This window comes from Phasianus colchicus, chromosome 1 (genome assembly GCF_987193195.1).
Source record: "Phasianus colchicus chromosome 1, bPhaCol1.hap1.1, whole genome shotgun sequence".
Lineage (NCBI taxonomy): Eukaryota > Metazoa > Chordata > Aves > Galliformes > Phasianidae > Phasianus > Phasianus colchicus.
This window is the reverse complement of record NC_143436.1, coordinates 139,478,171-139,498,260: the sequence shown is the minus strand read 5'-3', so window position 1 is coordinate 139,498,260 and position 20,090 is coordinate 139,478,171. Positions and strand designations below refer to the sequence as shown.

Here is a 20,090-nt window from a genome sequence, read left to right as displayed (position 1 = left end):
TGAATTAAGACTAGTGAAACATACCAACACTTCCAGGGGAAAAAAAGTAACAATTGTGTGGCACCACAGAATCTAAAACCAAACATTGGGGAAATATAATTCCCATGCCTCATTGATTATATGAAAAGAAAAACATACACCTGTAACTTCTACCAACACAAGCATAATCACAGATATCATTTATACATCCAATTATAAAATAAGCAACTCTAAGATTCCAGGCATTCATTTGTTGCAAAACTGACCAAATTTTAGATAAATTTGAAACAAATACTTCAAACACATAATTCTGAGTAGCCCTTCTGTGTTTTAACAGATTTTTTAAACTGTGTTCATCCACAGGACACAGGAATTTATCTTCTTCTTATTATCTTGCCCAGTAATATTTGCCCATAATCATTCTCTAACGATTGCCTGGTCTTCTTCATCCCTCCAAAATACATTCTACCAAAATTCAGTACTCTCCTAACTTTTGTGAACATTCTTCTTCCCAACCAATGCTATCAGCACTAATCTTGAAATATTTAATTCAATGAATACTTATATTTTTTAATATTTTGGAAAAACTACATTTAGCATTTATTAAGTTTGCAATGTCTCAAAGTTTGTAATGATATTCATTTGATAAGAAGGTAGCTATAATTTGATAGATTTTTACATAGTTGAAGCTGTATTTGTTATTCAGAAATTTATAAACACATTTATCCTACAGTTTCATACGTCAGCTTTCATACACTTTTGAACATCCTTTTAGCCTTTCATCCTTGCAAACGGCAGCTACATCTTGTTCAAGCTCATTAGTGAAAACAAAATCAAAAAAATTACCTGTAACTTTCCACTGTTTCTCAGTTCAGGCATTTAGCTCCCATCACACATATAGGTCTCGTTACTTTATGCTGTTCTACACTGAACTGAATTACCTGTATTTTTGCATAGTCTAGACTAATTATTCTTTGTTTGGGAAGTCAATAGCTTTTCTCCAGTTTTCCATGTCAAGCGTTCAGAAGCAGGAGCAAACGAGCCTTTTACCAACCCTCAGGTCAGCCTATTTATCACCTCCACTAACTCTGCACTGTTGTAATTTACCTAAATCATTTGCTTTCAATACATACACCAGTTTTTTTCCTGCAGCAGTTTACCTTTCAGTGACTGTACACATCAATATTTAGGAAAGCATATCATGACAAGTTGCCCTTTATTTTTTTTTTTTATAAATTGTATCAGCATATCAGTGCTGCATTTTGCCCTTCCAGCTCATTCATCAGTTCAAGAATTCGTGAAAATTCATTTGATGACCTTTTTTTTTTTTTATAGGTTCATGCTCTCAACCACTTCTATGTTACACATTTCAAAATACACCACATTAATATTTAATTTCAACGTTTCTCAAAAGAAAACACACAAAAAGCCACATAAGATTTTAGAGAAGGAAGGATTGTTGGGTTTGGGGTTGGCAATTTTTTCTTTTTTAATACTGTAGGTTTGTTCTGCCTAAATAAATAACAGTATCAACTGATTTGATGGAGTATCTCTCATTCCTTTCCCCTACCCAAGAAGACAGCAGCTGACCAGATACCTTAAATCTGGGAATCACAACTACTATTCCTCTGTTTTGTTTTATTGGAAATTTTGGAAGGTTTGCTCATTTCTGTGATCTGGTCTTTTTTCTTGGCTTCAAGAGAGGAGTGATGGTGAGAGAATTCAAAGATGAAATATGCTGCTGGCTTATTAGAGCTGTTGTGAATAACTTTATCAATTATTAAAAGAAGGATGTGAGGGAATCTTACAAGTGTTGATCATTTCATATTTTTCAGGAGTGCCTAAAAGAAAGGAAAGGACAAATGCAACCTGTTCTTACTGTGGTGGAGGGGAAAAAGCATACATCTGTGTAGGTAAATACCTGCACATAAGAGGAAATAATATACATGCATATCCTGCTCCATCAGGTCTGATACTAATAGCACACTGAAAATCATTTCAACCACGCTGTCCAACACACCAAGCTGCCAAAAACATCTAAGTTTCCTTTCTAGCAGACAGCCCTTTCATAGACCTTAAGAGAGTCACATGCAATACTAATCTAGATCTTTCACATCACATTATGTTACTGCTCTAATAACCAGACCAATAGTTTCCAAACTATTTTATTGCTCATCATCCTTACCAGTAAAAAATTTGTGTATGCGCTCCCAATATACATATATTCATTTGTTTACAAATTATATACATGTACCAGTGCACTAATGCTATGTATATGATGAAACATATGCAAAACCAGAAAAGATAAAAACATCATTCATGGGTGGAGATGAGGACAAGGGATCACTCATCAATTGCAGTGGGCAAAGCAGACGCAGCTTGGGGAAGACTAATTTATCTTTGATAACTAACAGACTAGAAAGTAAGAAATAAAAGGCAAACTAAAAACACCTTCTCCCCAAGACAAAATCTTCCACCTCCATAAAGCTTTATCTCTGCCCCTGCTCCATATGGGTCCATCCCACAGTGCCACTGAGCTGATCCCCATGGGCTTCCCACAGGCTGCAGCTCTCACAGCACTGCCCCAACATGGCTTCATACCAGGGGGCCCACCCTTCAGGCACTGCTCCACATGGGTCCCCATAGGTGGCAGCTTCCAAAGCCCTCCCTGCCCCACAGCAAGTTATTCTCTATGGCTGCAGCTCTGGTAGCAGAGGAGGTTGTACCTCCTCCAGGCCTCATCCACTGCTGTCCCATGGGCTCCTCCATGGCTGCGCACGGAGATCTGCTCTGTGTGGTGCCCGTAGGCTGCGGGAGGACAGCCTGCTCCTCCAAGGGCCTCTCCTGGGCTGCAGGAGCTTCCACTCCATGCCTGGAGCACCTCCTGCCCTCCTCCTGCACTGACCTTGGTGCCCGCAGGGCCATTTCTCTCACATTTCTCACACCTCTCCCAGCTGCTGTAGAAAAGCAGTTCTCCCTTCCTTACTCTGCTTTCCCAGAGCACACCCAGCATTGCTCAGCTCTGGTAGTGGAGGGTCACTTTGGAGCAGCCAGAGCTGGCTGTGGGGCACTGCTGGGCTCTGCTCACAGAGGCTATCCCTACAGCCCCTCTGCTACCAAATCTTGGCCACTTAAACTCATATAAATGGTTGAACTTTTGTGTATGTGTTTTTTTCTTCCGTTAGCAAGAATTTATTTATTTTTTAAACCAAAGTTATTTACTACTGGGACTATATCCCCTTTGGTACCTCTTCCTTTTAGCAGCTCACAAGAAAGTACTTCCTTTTGTATTTCAGTACTGAAACTAAACCTGTCAAGTACCATAAGCTGAAACATGTTAAAAGATATGTACCTGCAGCCAACTGTAGAGCAAATTCCCTACAGAATTTGTTCTAATATTTGTTTCTTCAAATCTTCAGCAATGCTCTCCATATATCTTGCAAAGCTACCTTCTGACAAAAGAATCCATTTTAGAATTTGCCACCATGTTGTTTTCCTTATTTCAGCCAGTTTTAATGCAGCAGAAAGAATAAACATTTCCCCAGCGGTGTCTGGCTTTTTGTTTTTCTCTATTAATTAAGAAACTTCAAAAGAGGTTTCTAAACATCTGTTGTTAAGTTCAGTGCATGACTTTAAACATCATCAATTCACAAGTCTTATAAGGAGCGACTGAGGGATCTGGGACAGTTTAGTCTGGAGGAGGCTCAGAGAGACCTTATCACTCTCTACAGCTACCTAAAGGGAGGTTGTGGTGAGTTGGGGACCGGCCTCTTCCCATGCACAACTAGACAAGAAGGAATGGCCTCAAGTTGAGCCAGGGGAGGTTCAGGCTGGATACTGGGAAAAATTTCTTCTCTAAAATAGTGGTCAGATACTGGAATAGGCTGCCCAGGAAGATGGTGGAGTCACTGTCCCTGGAAATGTTCAAGAAACATTTAGATGTGGTACTAAGGGACATGGTTTAGTGGCAAAATATTGGTGATAGGTGGACGGCTGAACTGGATGAATTTGGAGGTCTTTTCCAATCTTGGTGATTCTGTGATTCAACCTGACTAGATCTGCGCTCTTTTTACATCATAACATGGTTGCCAATCCTCTTGCTTGTATTAGGAGTGGGTGAAATGTTTGGTCTGCCATTTTCTTCTTAATTCGTGCTCACAATATTATCTTCAATCCATGGTTACTTTGCAGAAATCCTTTAAAGCCACGTGGACATTTTGTGAATGTTCATTTAGTTTAAACTACATAATATAATCTCTAAATTTATTTAACTGGGAACACAAAAACTGCAAAACATTGCAATATGCTGAAGCCAGTGAACGAGCAACAACGCCACTATCAACAGCTCTGTTCTGTGAGTCACCCACTCTTCCCCCAGAACACCCAGCCTACTGTATGTGACCTAAGACAAACTCAGACAGAATGACAGTGCCATCTTCAATAAATAAATTGCCCGGGTGGCCAAGAAGGCCAATGGCATTCTGGCTTGTATCAGAAGCAGTGTGACCAGCAGGAGTAGGGAAGTAATTGTCCCCCTGTACTCAGCTCTGGTGAGGCCGCACCTTGAGTACTGTGTCCAGTTCTGGGCCCCTCACTGCAAGAAAGACATTGAGGCCCTGGAGCGTGTTCAAAGAAGGGCAACAAAGCTGGTGAGGGGTCTGGAGCACAGGCCTTATGAGGAGCGGCTGAGGGAGCTGGGATTGTTCAGTCTGGAGAAGAGGAGGCTCAGGGGAGACCTTATTGCTCTCTATAACTACCTGAAGGGAGGTTGTAGCGAGCTGGGGGTCGGCCTCTTCTCTCGTGTAACTGGTGACAGGACTAGAGGGAATGGTTTCAAGCTTCGCCAGGGAAGATTCAGGCTGGATATTAGGAAATACTACTTCTCTGAAAGGGTGGTCAGGCACTGGAATGGGCTGCCCAGGGAGGTGGTGGAGTCACCGACCCTGGAGGTGTTCAAAGAACGTTTGGATGTTGTGTTGAGGGATATGGTTTAATGAGAACCATTGGTGACAGGTGGATGGTTGGACTGGATGATCTTATAGGTCTTTTCCAACCTTAGTGATTCTGTGATTCTGTGATTCTGTGAAATATGAAATACTAGTAAAGCTTAATTTTCTCTTTTATATTTTTAGATAAAAGGTAAATATATAGAGAGGTTCTAATATATACCTCCCATGCATCAATGGATTGGCTTGTGCACCCCTCAGGACGCGCACTCCACTGTGAAAACCACTGTGCTAAATCTCACAATTTATCTTTCATTTCTATGTATTTCTTATATAGGTCCTAACAAACCAGTTAGGAATGAGGAACTCAACAGGAACTGTTAAATTTTAATTTCAAGCAAATGTCACCAAAAGATTGCCTTAATGCACTTTTCTCTTTGTAATTCTTTTTTTAATCATTTTTCTGCTTAATCAAGTGCTTGCACTGGCATATTTCTCATATGCGTGTCTTTTCATACCCCCACTGGGACAATACTCGGTTTTATGAACCAGTATACACTGCAGTTTCTCTTACAAATACTGCTGAGGCAAACAATTAATTACAGATCTAAGTATCATTCTCAGCTTACTGTCAGCAACTATGCATGCAACCTTTTGTGTCCTTCAAGTTTCTTTTCTTGAATAGAAAAATCTTTTTTTTTTTCTTTTTTTCTTGCCTGTTATTCATTTTCTTTTCAAATATTTGAGAAAAGTTAGAGCTTTTTCCATGAACTTTTTTCCTGCTGGATTTCATACCATAGAAATGTAGCCATAATCTAAGTTATCAAATATCCACAACAAAATTTTATTTGCTGGTGTTTGATTTTAATATCCTCCTTATGTTAGTTTATTATTTTAAGCACACAACCAGGGTAATTATGTCTACAGAGCCCTCTGAACAGACGTCATGTGGGAATATAATACTAGAATGGATCTCCTGAGGCATTACTTTGGTAACACAGGTCAATACATAACATTTAATCTCATTCACAACTTTAAGATTGATTTTAAAGACAATTAGGTTGCTTTTGTGTGTTTTTTTTTTCCCCTTCCCTATTACTCCTGCATGGAATGCTGTTTTCCCACCTAAGTTTCCTAGCATTCATAGCAGTTAATTTCAGTCTTAATTCCTTCAGATCTTATAATCATTTGTTTTCATGCTAGCAGTAACCCCAGGGTTCAATAGCTCTTTTTATATTCTCCCCTATCTTTATCTATTATTTACAGAAAGTTTCCACAACCACCCTGTCTCAGTGTTTGTTGCTTTTGCATTGTATTCTTGTTTTGTTTTGAAATTAAACAGATTAGTTATTTTTAGACACTTCTCAAAAGATAGCCTATTTTTTCTGTTTATCTTTCCAATTTTCCTTGATAGAATCCACAATTCTTTACTGTACATAATTAACTACAGGCTGCCATTCCTTATACTGTGCAATAAAGCATTTCTCTCTCTGCTGGAAATATCTTCATTCTGACAGAACCAAGAATCACTTTTCCCTATTGGCAGATGCAGATTTGTAATATATAATCATCTCACAATTGGCTAAATCTCTGAGGTCTTTCTCTTGCCTTGCTATTTCCAGCAGATGATTCCTGAGTGTATCACAGAAATGCATGTTACTTTTAACTCAGAACATGACCTTATTCTTTGTACACTTAAATTTCACCCCTATTTTTGCTTTTGAATCCTTCCAATGTATCTTTCAGCGTGAAATTCCAATCCTCACCCACAGTGACAAGGTATTGCAGCTACATCTTCAGCCAATTTTTTTTATCATTCTCCTATTTTTCCTCCCAAGGTTATCACCAAAAACTGTAAATCAAATAGCATTGTCAGACTGATCCTAAAGAAATCTCAGCAACTCCCAGCCCCATAGTTTCTCTCTTAAAAGGTAGACTGTTGCTTTGTTTCTCAACCACCAGGCAGCTTTTCGCTTCTATAATTTCACTAGCAGTTTTCCTCATATTTCCTAGCTATTCCCTAAGAGCTATCAGCAGGGAAATTGTGTCACTGATTCAACAGAGGCCACTTGGCATACATAAGCAATTAATCTCACCTCCTTCATATCTCCCAGTCATTGAACATTCCCAGATCATCACCTCCATAGCACAGATCTGTGTTCACTGAAGGTCAAAAGCAAGATGTTCATTTTCATTATCTTGTCATTCCTTCATCCCCATCGTCTGGAATCAAGAGGATTACAGTGAAGCTGATCTAGAATCCCCCATCTTTGTGCATGTAGCTCACTTCTTGTCATACTTGTCCCTATGTGCTCCAGCCCAAAATGGGATAGTTTTTCTTCCCAACATGAAGAGTAATTAATGAATATTGTTGTATTGCCTTCCAGACCATTTTCAATCTCAAGGTTAACTCCTCCAGGATTTTTAATTTTATGGAAAAAAATTTGATGCTAAGCACTACAAATTGCACACTTCTATTTTGTCAGTTATGTGCTATGTTCTGTAACATCAGAAATCAATCTTTAGTGTTACTGTCAGCCAGTTCCTACCATTCCTGATGTTTCTGCAAGCAAGCAGTACTTTTCACTGTGAGACACAGGTAGAAATATTCAATTCTCTCACCACTGTCCATAAATTTCTTGGCTATTTCTAGCCATCCAATAAGCATTTACAGACTCTTCAAACATAATAATCAGTCTCATGTCTAAGCAGAGATTTTACTTTCTGTGACTCCTTCCTGTGGAGAAAGACTAACTCATCAGATGCTCCAGCATTCTTTCACCATAAAGTTCAGATTCTGTTTCAATTTTCTTCTGTCAGTGGAACATTCTGATGCCTTTCCTCTTCTCATCACATTATACTTATTCTTTTACTAGACTTCTGCCCATGGGTTATCTCCATTACTTATTCCTCTATTCTGATGACATGCTTTTATTCCTTTTTGAAGTTTCATCTTCTATGTAGTTCTAAGAAAATATTTTCCTAAAGTCTATCTCTTCAGCAGTAGCTGTTCTTCTTTCATCCATTCCTTATGGCCATATTACAATATAGCCATATTCCTTGTTTAGTATGTATTTTGGCCAGTGTCCACGTTTTCTTGTAGACAGATCTATGAAAGTATTTAAACTGCTGTTTTCAACTTCTCTTCTACAGTATCTTAGTATCTTCATATCTCTGTATGATAAGCCTTGGATTCCCTCTTTGATAAGTTAATTCTACTATGCAGTCTTTTTTTTTTTTTTTTCTTTTTAGAAAAATAACTCTTATGATAACACTCAAATACAAAATGCTTTCCAAGACCTCCCTATCCAGTTAGACTCCTGTTCTTATCTCTCTTTGGACTATCTTTAACGCTGCATTACTAGCTACTTTCATCCCCTTTTCCCAGTCATGGAGGAGAAGCTACAGCTTCCCTTGAGTGTTGCCATCTGGTGTTTAGCAGCTCAGTAATAGCCTTCACCTAGATTAGTTCCATCCCAGCTCAGTCAGCTTTTACTCCTCTGTCAGCAACAATTAAAGACAGTGAGCCAGTAGCATGCATTCTCTGGAAGGTACCTCCGACACTCAGCACACATTTATTTGCTAGACTCTGCAAGCGAGGAAAATATTTTTTTTTAGATATCCACTGTTTTTATATAAAGACTTCATTAATAGCTGTCCATAGAAACAGAGGAGAATCATTTTCTTTTAGGCCATATTATACTTTGAACTGGCATTCACAGTCATCTCTTGACCTCTAACTATTCATCATTCTCTCCCCAATATGGTTTCCTATAAAATGACACAAAGGAGAAATAATTATTAAACAAGATAGAGTGGGAGGGCAAAACTACTTTCTTCTGAGGACACAGTTGTTTGTTCTGCTCTAATCATTTCTAAAACTATGAAAGATAAAAATCTTTCATTAAGTTCTAAAGCTAATGACATCCTGATCATTCCTCTCTGCTTGCTAAAACAGTCTGATTAAAAGAACAAGGGCAAAATAACTGCAACTGCTCTCTCATTACATGACTTGAGATACATCCCATACCAACTGAATGGGAAAAGGAAACAGAGAGTTGCAGCCCAATAAGTCCTCCTTCCTACTCCCACCAGCAAGTCTTCTCCTTTATTTTTTTTCTGGTAAATCTGTATCAGATTTTGGAAGAGCTACCTACAAAAGAACCTTTACATTAATAGCAAAAGCAGGCATCCTACAGAAAATATTAAAAAGTCCATCAAAAAAACTCAGGGCTAAAGCAGGAAAGGATGAAATAATTAATAAATTCCATATGTGAAGAGGCAGTCAAATTTAAAATATTCAACTAGTACTACTAGCGCTGGAGTAAGATTTAACTAATTAAATATACACAGTTTTTATCCTGTCAGCCAAAGTGTGGTTGTGGAAGGCTTTTAAATAAGTGTTTCTAAAAGCTCCTTTCAAAAACAGTGTCCTATCACAAGTAGAACAGCATCCACGGCAGTTCACGGCACTTTGGTAGAGCACATACAAGCATACCCAGAAAAAAATTCAGAGGATGCTGTCCTGCCATCTCATCTTTTCCCTAGTAAGCTCCACACTCCACATACTTTAGTGTTTGGTTGATTTGTGTGTTTTGTTTTTTTTTTTTTTTTCTGGTGGCCTACAAGACCCAGAACCTCAATACCTCTCTGAAAACAGTTTAAGATCACATTAAAAGGAGAACAAAGAAAAGCAGAAGTTAGTAGGTAACAAACAGATGCTGAAGAACACAACGAAGGATTTCACAGAATCACAGAACGGCCAGGGTTGGAAGGGACCTCAAGGATCTTGAATCTCCAACCCCCCTGCCACACGCAGGGCCACCAACATTCCCATATAACACTAGACCAGGCTGCCCAGGGCCCCATTCAATCCGGCCTTGAACACCTCCAGGGACGGGGCATCCATAATCTCTCTGGGCAGCCTGTTCCAGCACCTCACCACTCTCATAGTAAAGAATTTCCCTCTGACATCCAAGCTAAATCTTCCCTCCCTCAACTTAAAACCATTTCCCCTTGTCCTGCTGTTATCTACCCTTTCAAAGAGCTGAAGAGTTGAAGATTTGAAGGAATATATCATACACCTACAGTTAGAACAATAAGCCAGGCTACAAACACCCAGAGCAGGAACACACAGTGCTGATAAAGATTAGAGAAAGAAAAGTATATATGTCTTATTACAGAAAATGAATAAATCTAGGCCCTACCTGAAACGCCAGGACACAGGCCTGTTACACTTTCAACATTATAATAACATTAGCATTTTGGCTAAAATGTTCTACAGCATTTACTGCAACTTTTTCACTGTCCTCTATATCTAAATTTTTTTTGTGAATGATGTGGTGGTTTAACGCCTATGGTAAGCTAAACATCACAGTCACTCTCTGACTCTTCAATGCAATGAGGGGAGAAAACATGATGAAAAGAAAACTTATGAGTTGACATAAAGACGGAGAGATTTCTCACCAATTACCATCATAGACAAACAAGACATGATTTAGGGAAGACTAATTTATCACTGATTATTAACAGAGCAGAGCAGTAAGAACTGAAGACAAACTAAAAACATCTGTTTTTTTAAACTAAAAATGTATCTGCTCTGTGTGGTGCCTATGGGCTTCAGGGGGACAGCCTGCCCTCCTTCTGCATTGAGCTTGGTGCCTGAAGGGCTTTTCTCACGTTTCTCACTCCTGTCTCCCAGTTTTTCTCTTTCTTCAGTGTGCTCTCCCAGAGGCACACCCAGCAGAGCTCCGGTCTGACATGGAGCAGCACTGGGCTCTGCTCACAGAGGCCACCACTGCAGCTCCTCTGCTACCAAAACCTTCTCATGTAAACCCAATAGACTGCTCTAGCTCTTTCCTTTGAAGGGCAAATCTAATTTTGAATTTTGTGCTTCAGTTCCAGGTTCCAAAAAGCATGTGAATAAACACATTTAACTGGCTGACTGACAGCTCTTACATTTACTTTTCCCAGTAATGTCAGTAAAAAGAATACACTAAAAATGTATTTCTACTCCCCAGTTTTCCTTTATCCATATGTAAAAGTTCCTGAGGATGTAGTTAGTACTGTTCTCTGCCATTCCAGTTAACTAATTGTCATGTTTATTACAGCAATGCCATCAGGTCAATGAAGGGATAAATCTCCTCAGTGTAAAGCACTATACAATACTGTCTCCACTTACCTAATTTCATATGACAAAATCTGCATTATGGAGGGCAAAAAACATATTCCTGTTACTCACTGCATGATGCCTCCTGAAGATGTTAAAATGAAGTAATAAAAAATCACTATTAAAATGAATTCTCACCTGTTTTCATTTTCACGTCACTTAACCTAAAAGAATTCCACAAGTACTCTGGAGTTGTAAGGAAAGGAGGGAAAAAGAGCTTCCAACAAAACCTAAACCAAAGATGTACTGCAAAAGAAAACCTGTAACTTCCAATGTCTTATGCAAGTCTAATTGTACAATTATATGAGTCCAAAGCTCAATGATGAATTATCCATTACATGCTCTGAAATTAAGGTGTAACAGAAAGTCATAAAGGTACTTAAAAATCATAACACAGCCATAGTTTATCTTGAGAAAAGGTACTAAACATAGGAGCTCAATGTGACTGTGAACCATTTAATATCTACACAAATACCACGTTTCAATAATTGAGAGAAAAGGATGGGTCAAGATCCAAATAAACATATCATGGAATTGCACAAATCAGAATCTGATCAGTTATATTTTTTTTTCCATTTAATGTTCAATTCGTTGGGGCAGTAAATAGAGTGGAGAAGATGCAGCAGCTGAACAGCTTTGACCTCTACTGCCTTTTTAATTATCCATGGCTGATTTCTTAGAGTAGAGAATTCACAATAATTAAAAACATTGTCCAGCTTAAGAAAAAGTAAGAGAAATGGGAAAAAAAGTGATACAACAAAGTGATATTTTTATTCATACACCCTACTCTTTGAGTAGCTGAGGATTATTTACTAAATTGCAACAGTATTAATTTCACTCTTTCAACTAATTGTAACTCAGCACTTTCAGTGAGACAAAGCACTCTGAAAATTAAATTGCAAATCTTAACTAGTATTTCAATTCAATATAGAAAGCAGTACCAAAAACAAGTGCAAAATGCAGCATTATAATGCACCCACAGACAATATGAAAGCACCCCAACCAGACAAAACTGCTGTCAGCATGTTCTGCCCTGAGATTTCACAAGCCAACAAGGGAAGACAGCAGATAACATCTTGTTGCTTTTCATGCCCTCTTTGAGATTTCATTTAAGCACAAATGTATACAAGCTTATGCATCTTTCTTCTTAAGAAAAGTCACTTGAGCACTCTCTTCAAGCTGCTAGAGAAGGCTGCTGCACACAGCATCCACAGAAAAGTCCCCCGTCCCAAGGGAAACCTCAGTACTAATGCAGCTAGGCAGTGATTGATGAATCTGACCTTTCCAGTCTCATTTGCATGTACGGCAACCAGACCTCCAAAGATTACCTTTGATCTCTTCATTTCCTTGTGTGCTAGCAGCTGCCCCGGGGCAAGTTCTTCAGTGGTGGGCTACATGGGATGTATTTCCTGGCTGAAATGCCCTTCCTGGGTGACAGCTACAAAGTGGAGAAGACTTAAATATGTCCCATAGAAAGCTATACTACCTAGGGTAAAAAGTTGGAATGGAAAAAAATTGCTTCAAGTATTTCATTAAGCACGTATTCCCCAAACTGCCCCAAACATCCAGTGGAAATGACAGCGCATTATCACATGACATAACATCCACAGCCCCTCCTAGCTTCTAGGGAGAGGCATTTAAGTTAATAAGCTTTGTCCTTCCTATCTACCAGAGTACAGAAACAGCCAGTTACCACGGTTAAGCTGATGAACAACAGATAAATCACTATCTTGGCTGAGCCAGAGAACATGAAGACCACCAAAAGTGCAATATAATCAGAAACTAGGTATGCTTAATTAAGTCTTCATTGATGGTCTTCTCAGATTTATATACCCTATATTCCCCTTTTTTTCTATTTTCCCTTCAGGAAACATTTTGAAACCCACACTAAAGAAACTTCCAATGGTTTCTATGACTGTTTGGTAGGAATTAGAATTTGCTCAGGTCTCAGTTGAAAGGCCTGCTGTTATTTTTTGGTTCACATCTTTAAAGCAGATAATAGAGCACTGTCTAGGTTATAAAGTCAATCTAGAAGAAATATTTATCTAAAAGTAATTCATGAGGGTACACGAAGTGTTATTTATTCTTTCAGCTAGAATTTGTGACATAATAGAAGCTGCCTGTGGCTCATATTAGTATTATCCAGGCTCACGCTACACATTAGACATGGCCCATGAAACACTCCAACCTCAAGGCCAAGTAATTTCTAATATCAAATGTTCACGCAGAGACAGTTCAAGGTTGTGAAAAATACTTGCCTCCAACCTCAATTTCCATTTTCACTTTGTCAAATATTATTAAAGATAGAATTAATGTCACGGTTCAAAAACTACTGCTTACCTAAGAATAATTTCCTTTCTCCCCACAGTACTCTATTTATTATTAACACTCCAGAATGGAGAGTACAAAGGTATTATTTATATGGTCAAGGAAAGCATGCCTTAAAAAATGCTTACTACCCAGAATGTAAGCAAATTTATTAAAAGTTTTGCAAATAAGGTAAAGAACTCCAACACTAAATGTAGAAATACATATGTATGTAACTCTGTTTACCAAGACTTTAATATATAAGATGATCTATTTATTCCAAGTTATCAGAAGATACCTGGAGAAGACCGATTATGATAAATAGGAAAAATATGAAACAACATTCAAATGATGGGAATCAAAAAATAACTTTGGATATAACTATGTGTAAAAATACTTAATGTTTTTTCCAATTAGATTGGGCTTGCAAAAAAAAAAAGGCAGGGAAGACTTCAGAAATGTCCAGCATAACCCACTAGCTGCTCCTGTTAATGTTAACAGCAGCATAGCATGCAGTATTTCTGGAAATTCCCCATTGCTCAGCACAAGAATAGTTATGGACAAGCTTCTCCATTCTAACCTGCTTATCAGCTTAGAAGGACAGGTAGAATTCAAAGAATTCATTACATTTGTAATAGAAAAGTAAGGGAATGGACATTCCAAACAAAGCCAAATATGATAAAGGCTGCAACTCTACTACTGAAAAAAAAACGTACCTGAGAAAATTCTAGGCATTGCAGCCAGCTGGCATGGGCCAGACCTCACTTAGTCCAGTAAAGTCTCTCAGCTTCTAGATAACATGAGCTGGATACAAAATGTACCATGGGACTTCACAACTCCAAAAATGCACTGGGAAATTGTCCGGAAGGAAACTGAAAGGCACATGCCAAATTCATACCACAGGCCTTTCTAGCAGTTTTCTAGTACAGATTATCACAGTCCAAGAATGTTCCTGGACACATCTTAGTTTTCTAGAGCAGGTGCAGTCAGAATCCTAAGAGATTACAAGATCAGATTTGATGTAGCTCAACATTAAAACCGAAGATACAGACAGAAAAAAAGCAATCACAGAACAGTGTAAAAGTAACTCCAGGTTCCAAATGAAGGTCTCACTGTAACCCAGGTCATTTACAGAAGGTCAGGTGGTAACTTCAGTCCTTTTTTCAGATACACAGCATTATATTAGAGTTAGAAGAGCCAAGTCATATTACTGTAATTCACTATGATTAAGTAAATCCAAAGATTATCCTCACTACCGCAGAAGACTGCTTGCTTGTGATGGCAAATGGACAATTCCAGGAATGTCCAACCCAAAGCCTGGCACAGCTCACACTGCAGCCACCTGCTGCCCCACGCCATCATAGATCTGCCCCATAGAGAAGATCTGGCCCCTCAACACCCATTGAACATCAGTGTGCTATTAATCCTACCTGAACTGAAATCGGTACATGGGGCACAGTGCAGTGCCAGCTCAAGTTATGGCAAAGAAGTGTATAGATTTCAATACATTGGCTAAACACAGTCCTGTCAACAGCCATGCTTTCCATTGTGACAAAGGAACTTGAGGACAGGTTTCAAGATTGCCAAAAAAATCATCAGTTCTTTTTGTTTATTTGCGATTCCATTTTTAGTCATAAATACATTACCTGTAAATTTTCATATGGAATATATACAGTTGTAATCAAAAATCTGACCATGTTTCTTTATGAGACTTCTATAAGCCTTCTCTTACCAAAGAGAAATATCCTTCATTTCAAAGTCATGCCTTATTTGTGTCATCGCATTTGGCAGTATGTACATTTGCGAACAAATATTCTCAAGGATGAAGCAGAGGAAAAAGAGTTTCATCAAAAATCTCTATTGAACACCTTGAGAACTTATTAACTGCAACCACTGCCATCAAACTCAACCACTGTGTTAGTTTCACAAAAACAACATCAAATATCCCACCGGTTTTATGTTTTTGTTGCTCACTTCTTATATGTTTTAGTTAAAAAAAATAAAAAATAAAATAAGTTTTGTTACTTCATATGCATTAACTATATCATATATTTAATATGAGTTGCTGCAAAAGCAATGCCTCCTGTTTTATTATGTTGGTCCATGACCTCAGAGGCAGATGTTGGTGATATGACAGTAGAGGCTGAACCTTCCTGCCAATATCCCATTACTTTTTGTCGTCATATGACAGAAGACAGTAAAGGGGGAGTATGACAGAATGGCATCTGACATGGAAGTGCATAAGAAGCAAAAGGCTGCCAGTGAATCCTCCATGAGGAAAAAATGGCACTCAGTGATATCCATTGACACTTGCTGAATATTTGTAAAGACCAAACAGTGGATGTGAGCACAGTGGGGCAGTGGGTAGTATGTTTCAGCAGTGACAACAGCAACAGTGAATCACCTCTGCTGGTACATATTTTTACTAGTGCAGCATACAGGCTTTTGTTAATCACTGGCAAAAATGCATAACTAATAGTGGTGACTATGTGGAAAGATTGTTGTAGTTGAGAATTTGCTCAAATAAACAGTGTCACTGCATTCTTCATAGCTGTTGTCATTTTCATGGAAATAAATAGGAGTCATTACTTTCGGAGCAGTCTACATGCATGCAGTCCAAGACAATTTCTCTTCACTCTGCATGGCCCAGGCAAGCCAGAAGGTTGGACACCCAGTATACTCATATATTCAGCAAAGTATAACTCAATATGATAGCTTTGACTTACATTACTGAGCCAACAGGCATACAGTTCCAGAACAGTGGTTCCTAGCTATATCCTTCAGGCAGAGAGGGATACTCCCCTACAGGACAATCTTAGCCAGCTATCTTTGTCTAACTAGACAGGTTACCACACAAAGTACTGCTGAGATTAGGTCTGAAGGGTCCTGGCAAGTTGAACACTAGCTAACATAAGGCCTTGGAGACATAGATTTCCTGAACTGCATTATTACCAGCAGGCACTGGTGGAAGCTCAAAACTGATAAGGCAGATTCCCCAGTACAAGAAAGATATGAACGTCCTGGGAAGAGCCTTGCAAAAAGCCATAATAATGTTGAAGGGATTGGAGCACCTGTCATACAAGGTGAGGCTGGGACTCTTCAGACTTGAGAAGGCTCAAAAGGGATTGTATCAGTTTATATAAATACTTGATTGGGGGAGTAGAGAAGATGGAGCCAAGCTCTCCTCAGTAGTGCTTAGTGAAAGGACCAAGAGGCAATAGACACAAAGCAAAATACAGAAAAAATTGTTTAAACCTAAGAAAAAGCTTTTTCTATGCAGGTGGTCAAACACAGGAGTGGGTTGCCCAGATTGGTACTGGACTTCTCATCCTTCCAGATATTCAATATCTGACTGGACACGGTCCTAGGCAAGCTTCTGTGGCTGGCCCTGCTCTAAGCAGAAGGGTTGGAATAAATGATCTCCCAAAGCGATTCCATGAAAACTATTACCAAGTATACAGTCTTTCAAAAATATTTCCCCCTTAATTTTAACTGTAATATTGAAATATCATTATAATATATTAAGAAATGCTGATCTACATGCAATGACCTATTAAAAAAATATATACACATTTTAAATTGATGCAAATAGACTAGAAAACTATCAGACTGTGAATTGTTTCTGCACTACTGCTTTAAAAAGCAATAGGAAACGAAATGGGACAAACAGCTGCTTTAATATCCTGCACTAAAACTAAAGGCTGCAGTTCCAGGAACAGAAGCACTTGAACAAAGTTGTTCTCTATAGAGGCTGAATGTCATATTTATCACTACACTGGGCTTGATTAAAGTTGATTAGACAAATATTAAATTGGCCTCATTTTGGTCATGTCCACAAACACTTCTTTATGAATACTGAGTGTAACTGAGTGAATATTTGCTTTTAAGAAGGAGGTTTTGATAAGATTGTCTGCCAACTCAACCCTTAACAGAAAGTGACAAGGATAAAAGAAAAATTATCTGAGTATCCCATTTGGGACTGAGTGCTTATCAGAGATATAAGCTCTTGACTACAGAGAAAAGACAAGGGAGACTTGTCATGACATACATTCATAATGTATTCTTATTAAAGACCAGAAAATGCCTTGCTATGTATCTTCTAAAAATCCTGAGCACCAAAATAGCATAAAAAATAAACATACACAATACATGCTTTCACTGATATGATTAGCAATATAGTGATTTCACACAGCAATTTCAAACTGTATGGTGCTACATTCTGTTTCCTTTTCAAGCACACAATGCATTGAACTGTTTTACTTACCAGCAGCAGCAGCAGAACAATATCAGGATTATCACACGCACAGGCTACATGCATTGATGTCCAAAAATCCTCATCTTGATGATTTACATTCACTCCTCTGTCAATGAGAATTTCTGCAGCAAATGCATTATCGTAGCGAGCACACTAGAAGAAAGAGCAGATTAGGAATAGCATTATACTCAGTGTACAATTGAATTTATTACATATTTTTTCCTCTATTTAAATTTAGCAGATGATATATTTGTAGGCAGCAGCTGATGAATCTGTAGAAATAGTTCTGCAGAGACACCAAGTTCCATGTGTATGGCTCATGGAATCCCTTATTCCCTGTGAAAAAGCACTAAATGAAATCTGCTGAAAACTGCAGTGAAGATGAGCCTTCTAATCATTCAATGCCGTCCTTCTAAATTAGCACACAGGAACTGAATGAATGCATCGTGAGTAGTAGGCTGCAAGTATATTCACACTCACACTCACGTACATCCACAAACACACTAACTCCTGCCTTTTATGCAGTTTGTAGCAGTAATACACACCTCTCTATACTTCAGTCCACTACCTTTAGTGACTCCTGTTCAAGTCCCTCTGCAAACACATATGCTGCACACTAGAGGTGTGCTTGGGGTAGTGTGGGTGTGTGCATGCATGTAAGCATGTGTGTTTGCACGCTTTGTTTCATTTTGAGGATTAAGATAATCATTTTTTGCAAAGAAGAATAAATTAGCATAGGCACTGTTTTCAGCTAATGCTTTTTGCCACATCTCAGACCACATGTGCTTATGGATGATACATAAGGACAATTAGAGCATCTAAGGTAACATACTGAGTCTGGCCTTGCACATGAGTTCAGTAACTAGAGGAGGAATCATCTTTCTTCACTGCAGAGGCCACAAGGAGCCTAAGTTTCTATATTAGGTACCTGGATGCTTTGAATTACATCCTTAATATCTGTGCTTCATCCAATATTTACAGTTGTGTAACATTCCCTTGCCCTGGAAATCACACATACAGTAGTGCAAAAATACAGTGAAATTTGCAAAAAATTTCACAGAATCATAGAATCATCGAGGTTGGAAGAGACATCTAAGATCATCCAGTCAAACCATCCACCTACCACCAATATTTCCCATAAACCACGTCCCTCAGTACAACACCTAAATGTTTCTTGAACACCAACAGGGATGGTGACTCCCTGGACAGCCTGTGCCAGTACCTGGTTGCTCTCTTGGAGAAGTATTTGCTAAAAACCAACCTGAATCTCCCCTGGTGCAACTTGAAGCCATTCTCTCTAATCCTAATCACTACTTACATGGGAAAGTATGCCGACCCCACAACCTCCCTTCAGGTAGTTGTAGAGAGCAGCAAGGTCTCCCCTGAGTCTTCTATTCTCCAGGCTAAGTAATCCCAGCTCCCTCAGCCTCTCCTCATAACGCTTGTGCTCCAGGGCAGCTTCGTTGCCCTTCTCTGAACACGTTCTAGGGCCTCAATTTCTTTCTTGTAGTGAAGGGCCCAAAAGTGAACACAGTACTCAAGATGCAGTCTCATCAGTACTGAGTACAGGGGGATGATCACTTCCCTGCTCCTGCTGGCAACACTGTTTCTGATCAAGTCAGGATGCCATTGCTCTTCTTCGCTACCTGGGCACACGACTGGCTTGTGTCTGGCCAAGCATCAACCAATACCCCTATGTCCATTTCCTCTACACAGACTTCCAGCCATTCTGCTCCAAGCCTGTAGCGTTGCCTGGGGTTGATGTGGCCGAAGTGCAGGACCTGGCACTTGGATGTGTTAAACTTCATCCCATTGGCCTCAGCCCAGCTATACAGTCCCTCTGAAGGGCCGTCCTACTCCCAGGCAGATTAACATTTTCTCCCATCTTGGTGTCATCTGCAAAGTTACAGAGGGTGCACTCAGTGCCCTCATCCAGGTCATCAATAAAGATACTGAACAGGACAGGCCGCAGTACTGACTCTTGGGGAACACCACTTGTGTCTGATCGCTCACCAGTTGGATTTAATGGATTTAATTCTATTCACCACCACTCTCTGGGCCCAGCCATCCAGCCAGTTCTTTAATCATCAAAGACTGTATCTGTCCAAGCCATGGACTGCCAGCTTCTCCAGAAGAATATTGTGGGAGACAACGTCAAAGACTTCGCTGAAATCTAGATAGACTAAGTCAACAGCTTTTCCTTCATCCACCAGGTGGGTCATTAGAAGGAGATCAAGTTGGTAATTTGCAAGTGAGTATGAAATAATTATTCTGTCACATCTAATATCACATGCAGAACCACACCATGGCATCCAGTTTGCTCATCTGCATTAATATGATATGGAAGCTAGGACACTAGGAGGAAAGGGGGAAAAAGGAAAAGTGCCCAGATGGGTTCCACTGTGCAGTCAAAACATAGCTGAGGTACCTCGGT

The 20,090-nt window shown here is 39.2% G+C and overlaps 1 protein-coding gene across 2 annotated transcripts in view; it reads right to left on the bottom strand.

The window, feature by feature from the left end:
* Window positions 1-20,090, bottom strand: part of MYO16 (myosin XVI) — a 355,874-nt gene that overhangs the window by 217,415 nt on the left and 118,369 nt on the right. For both annotated transcript variants that reach the window (XM_031613784.2, XM_090128652.1), the window contains exon 4: window positions 17,666-17,809. In XM_031613784.2, the coding sequence (XP_031469644.2) occupies window positions 17,666-17,809 (144 nt within the window). The remainder of the gene's footprint in view (window positions 1-17,665; window positions 17,810-20,090) is intronic.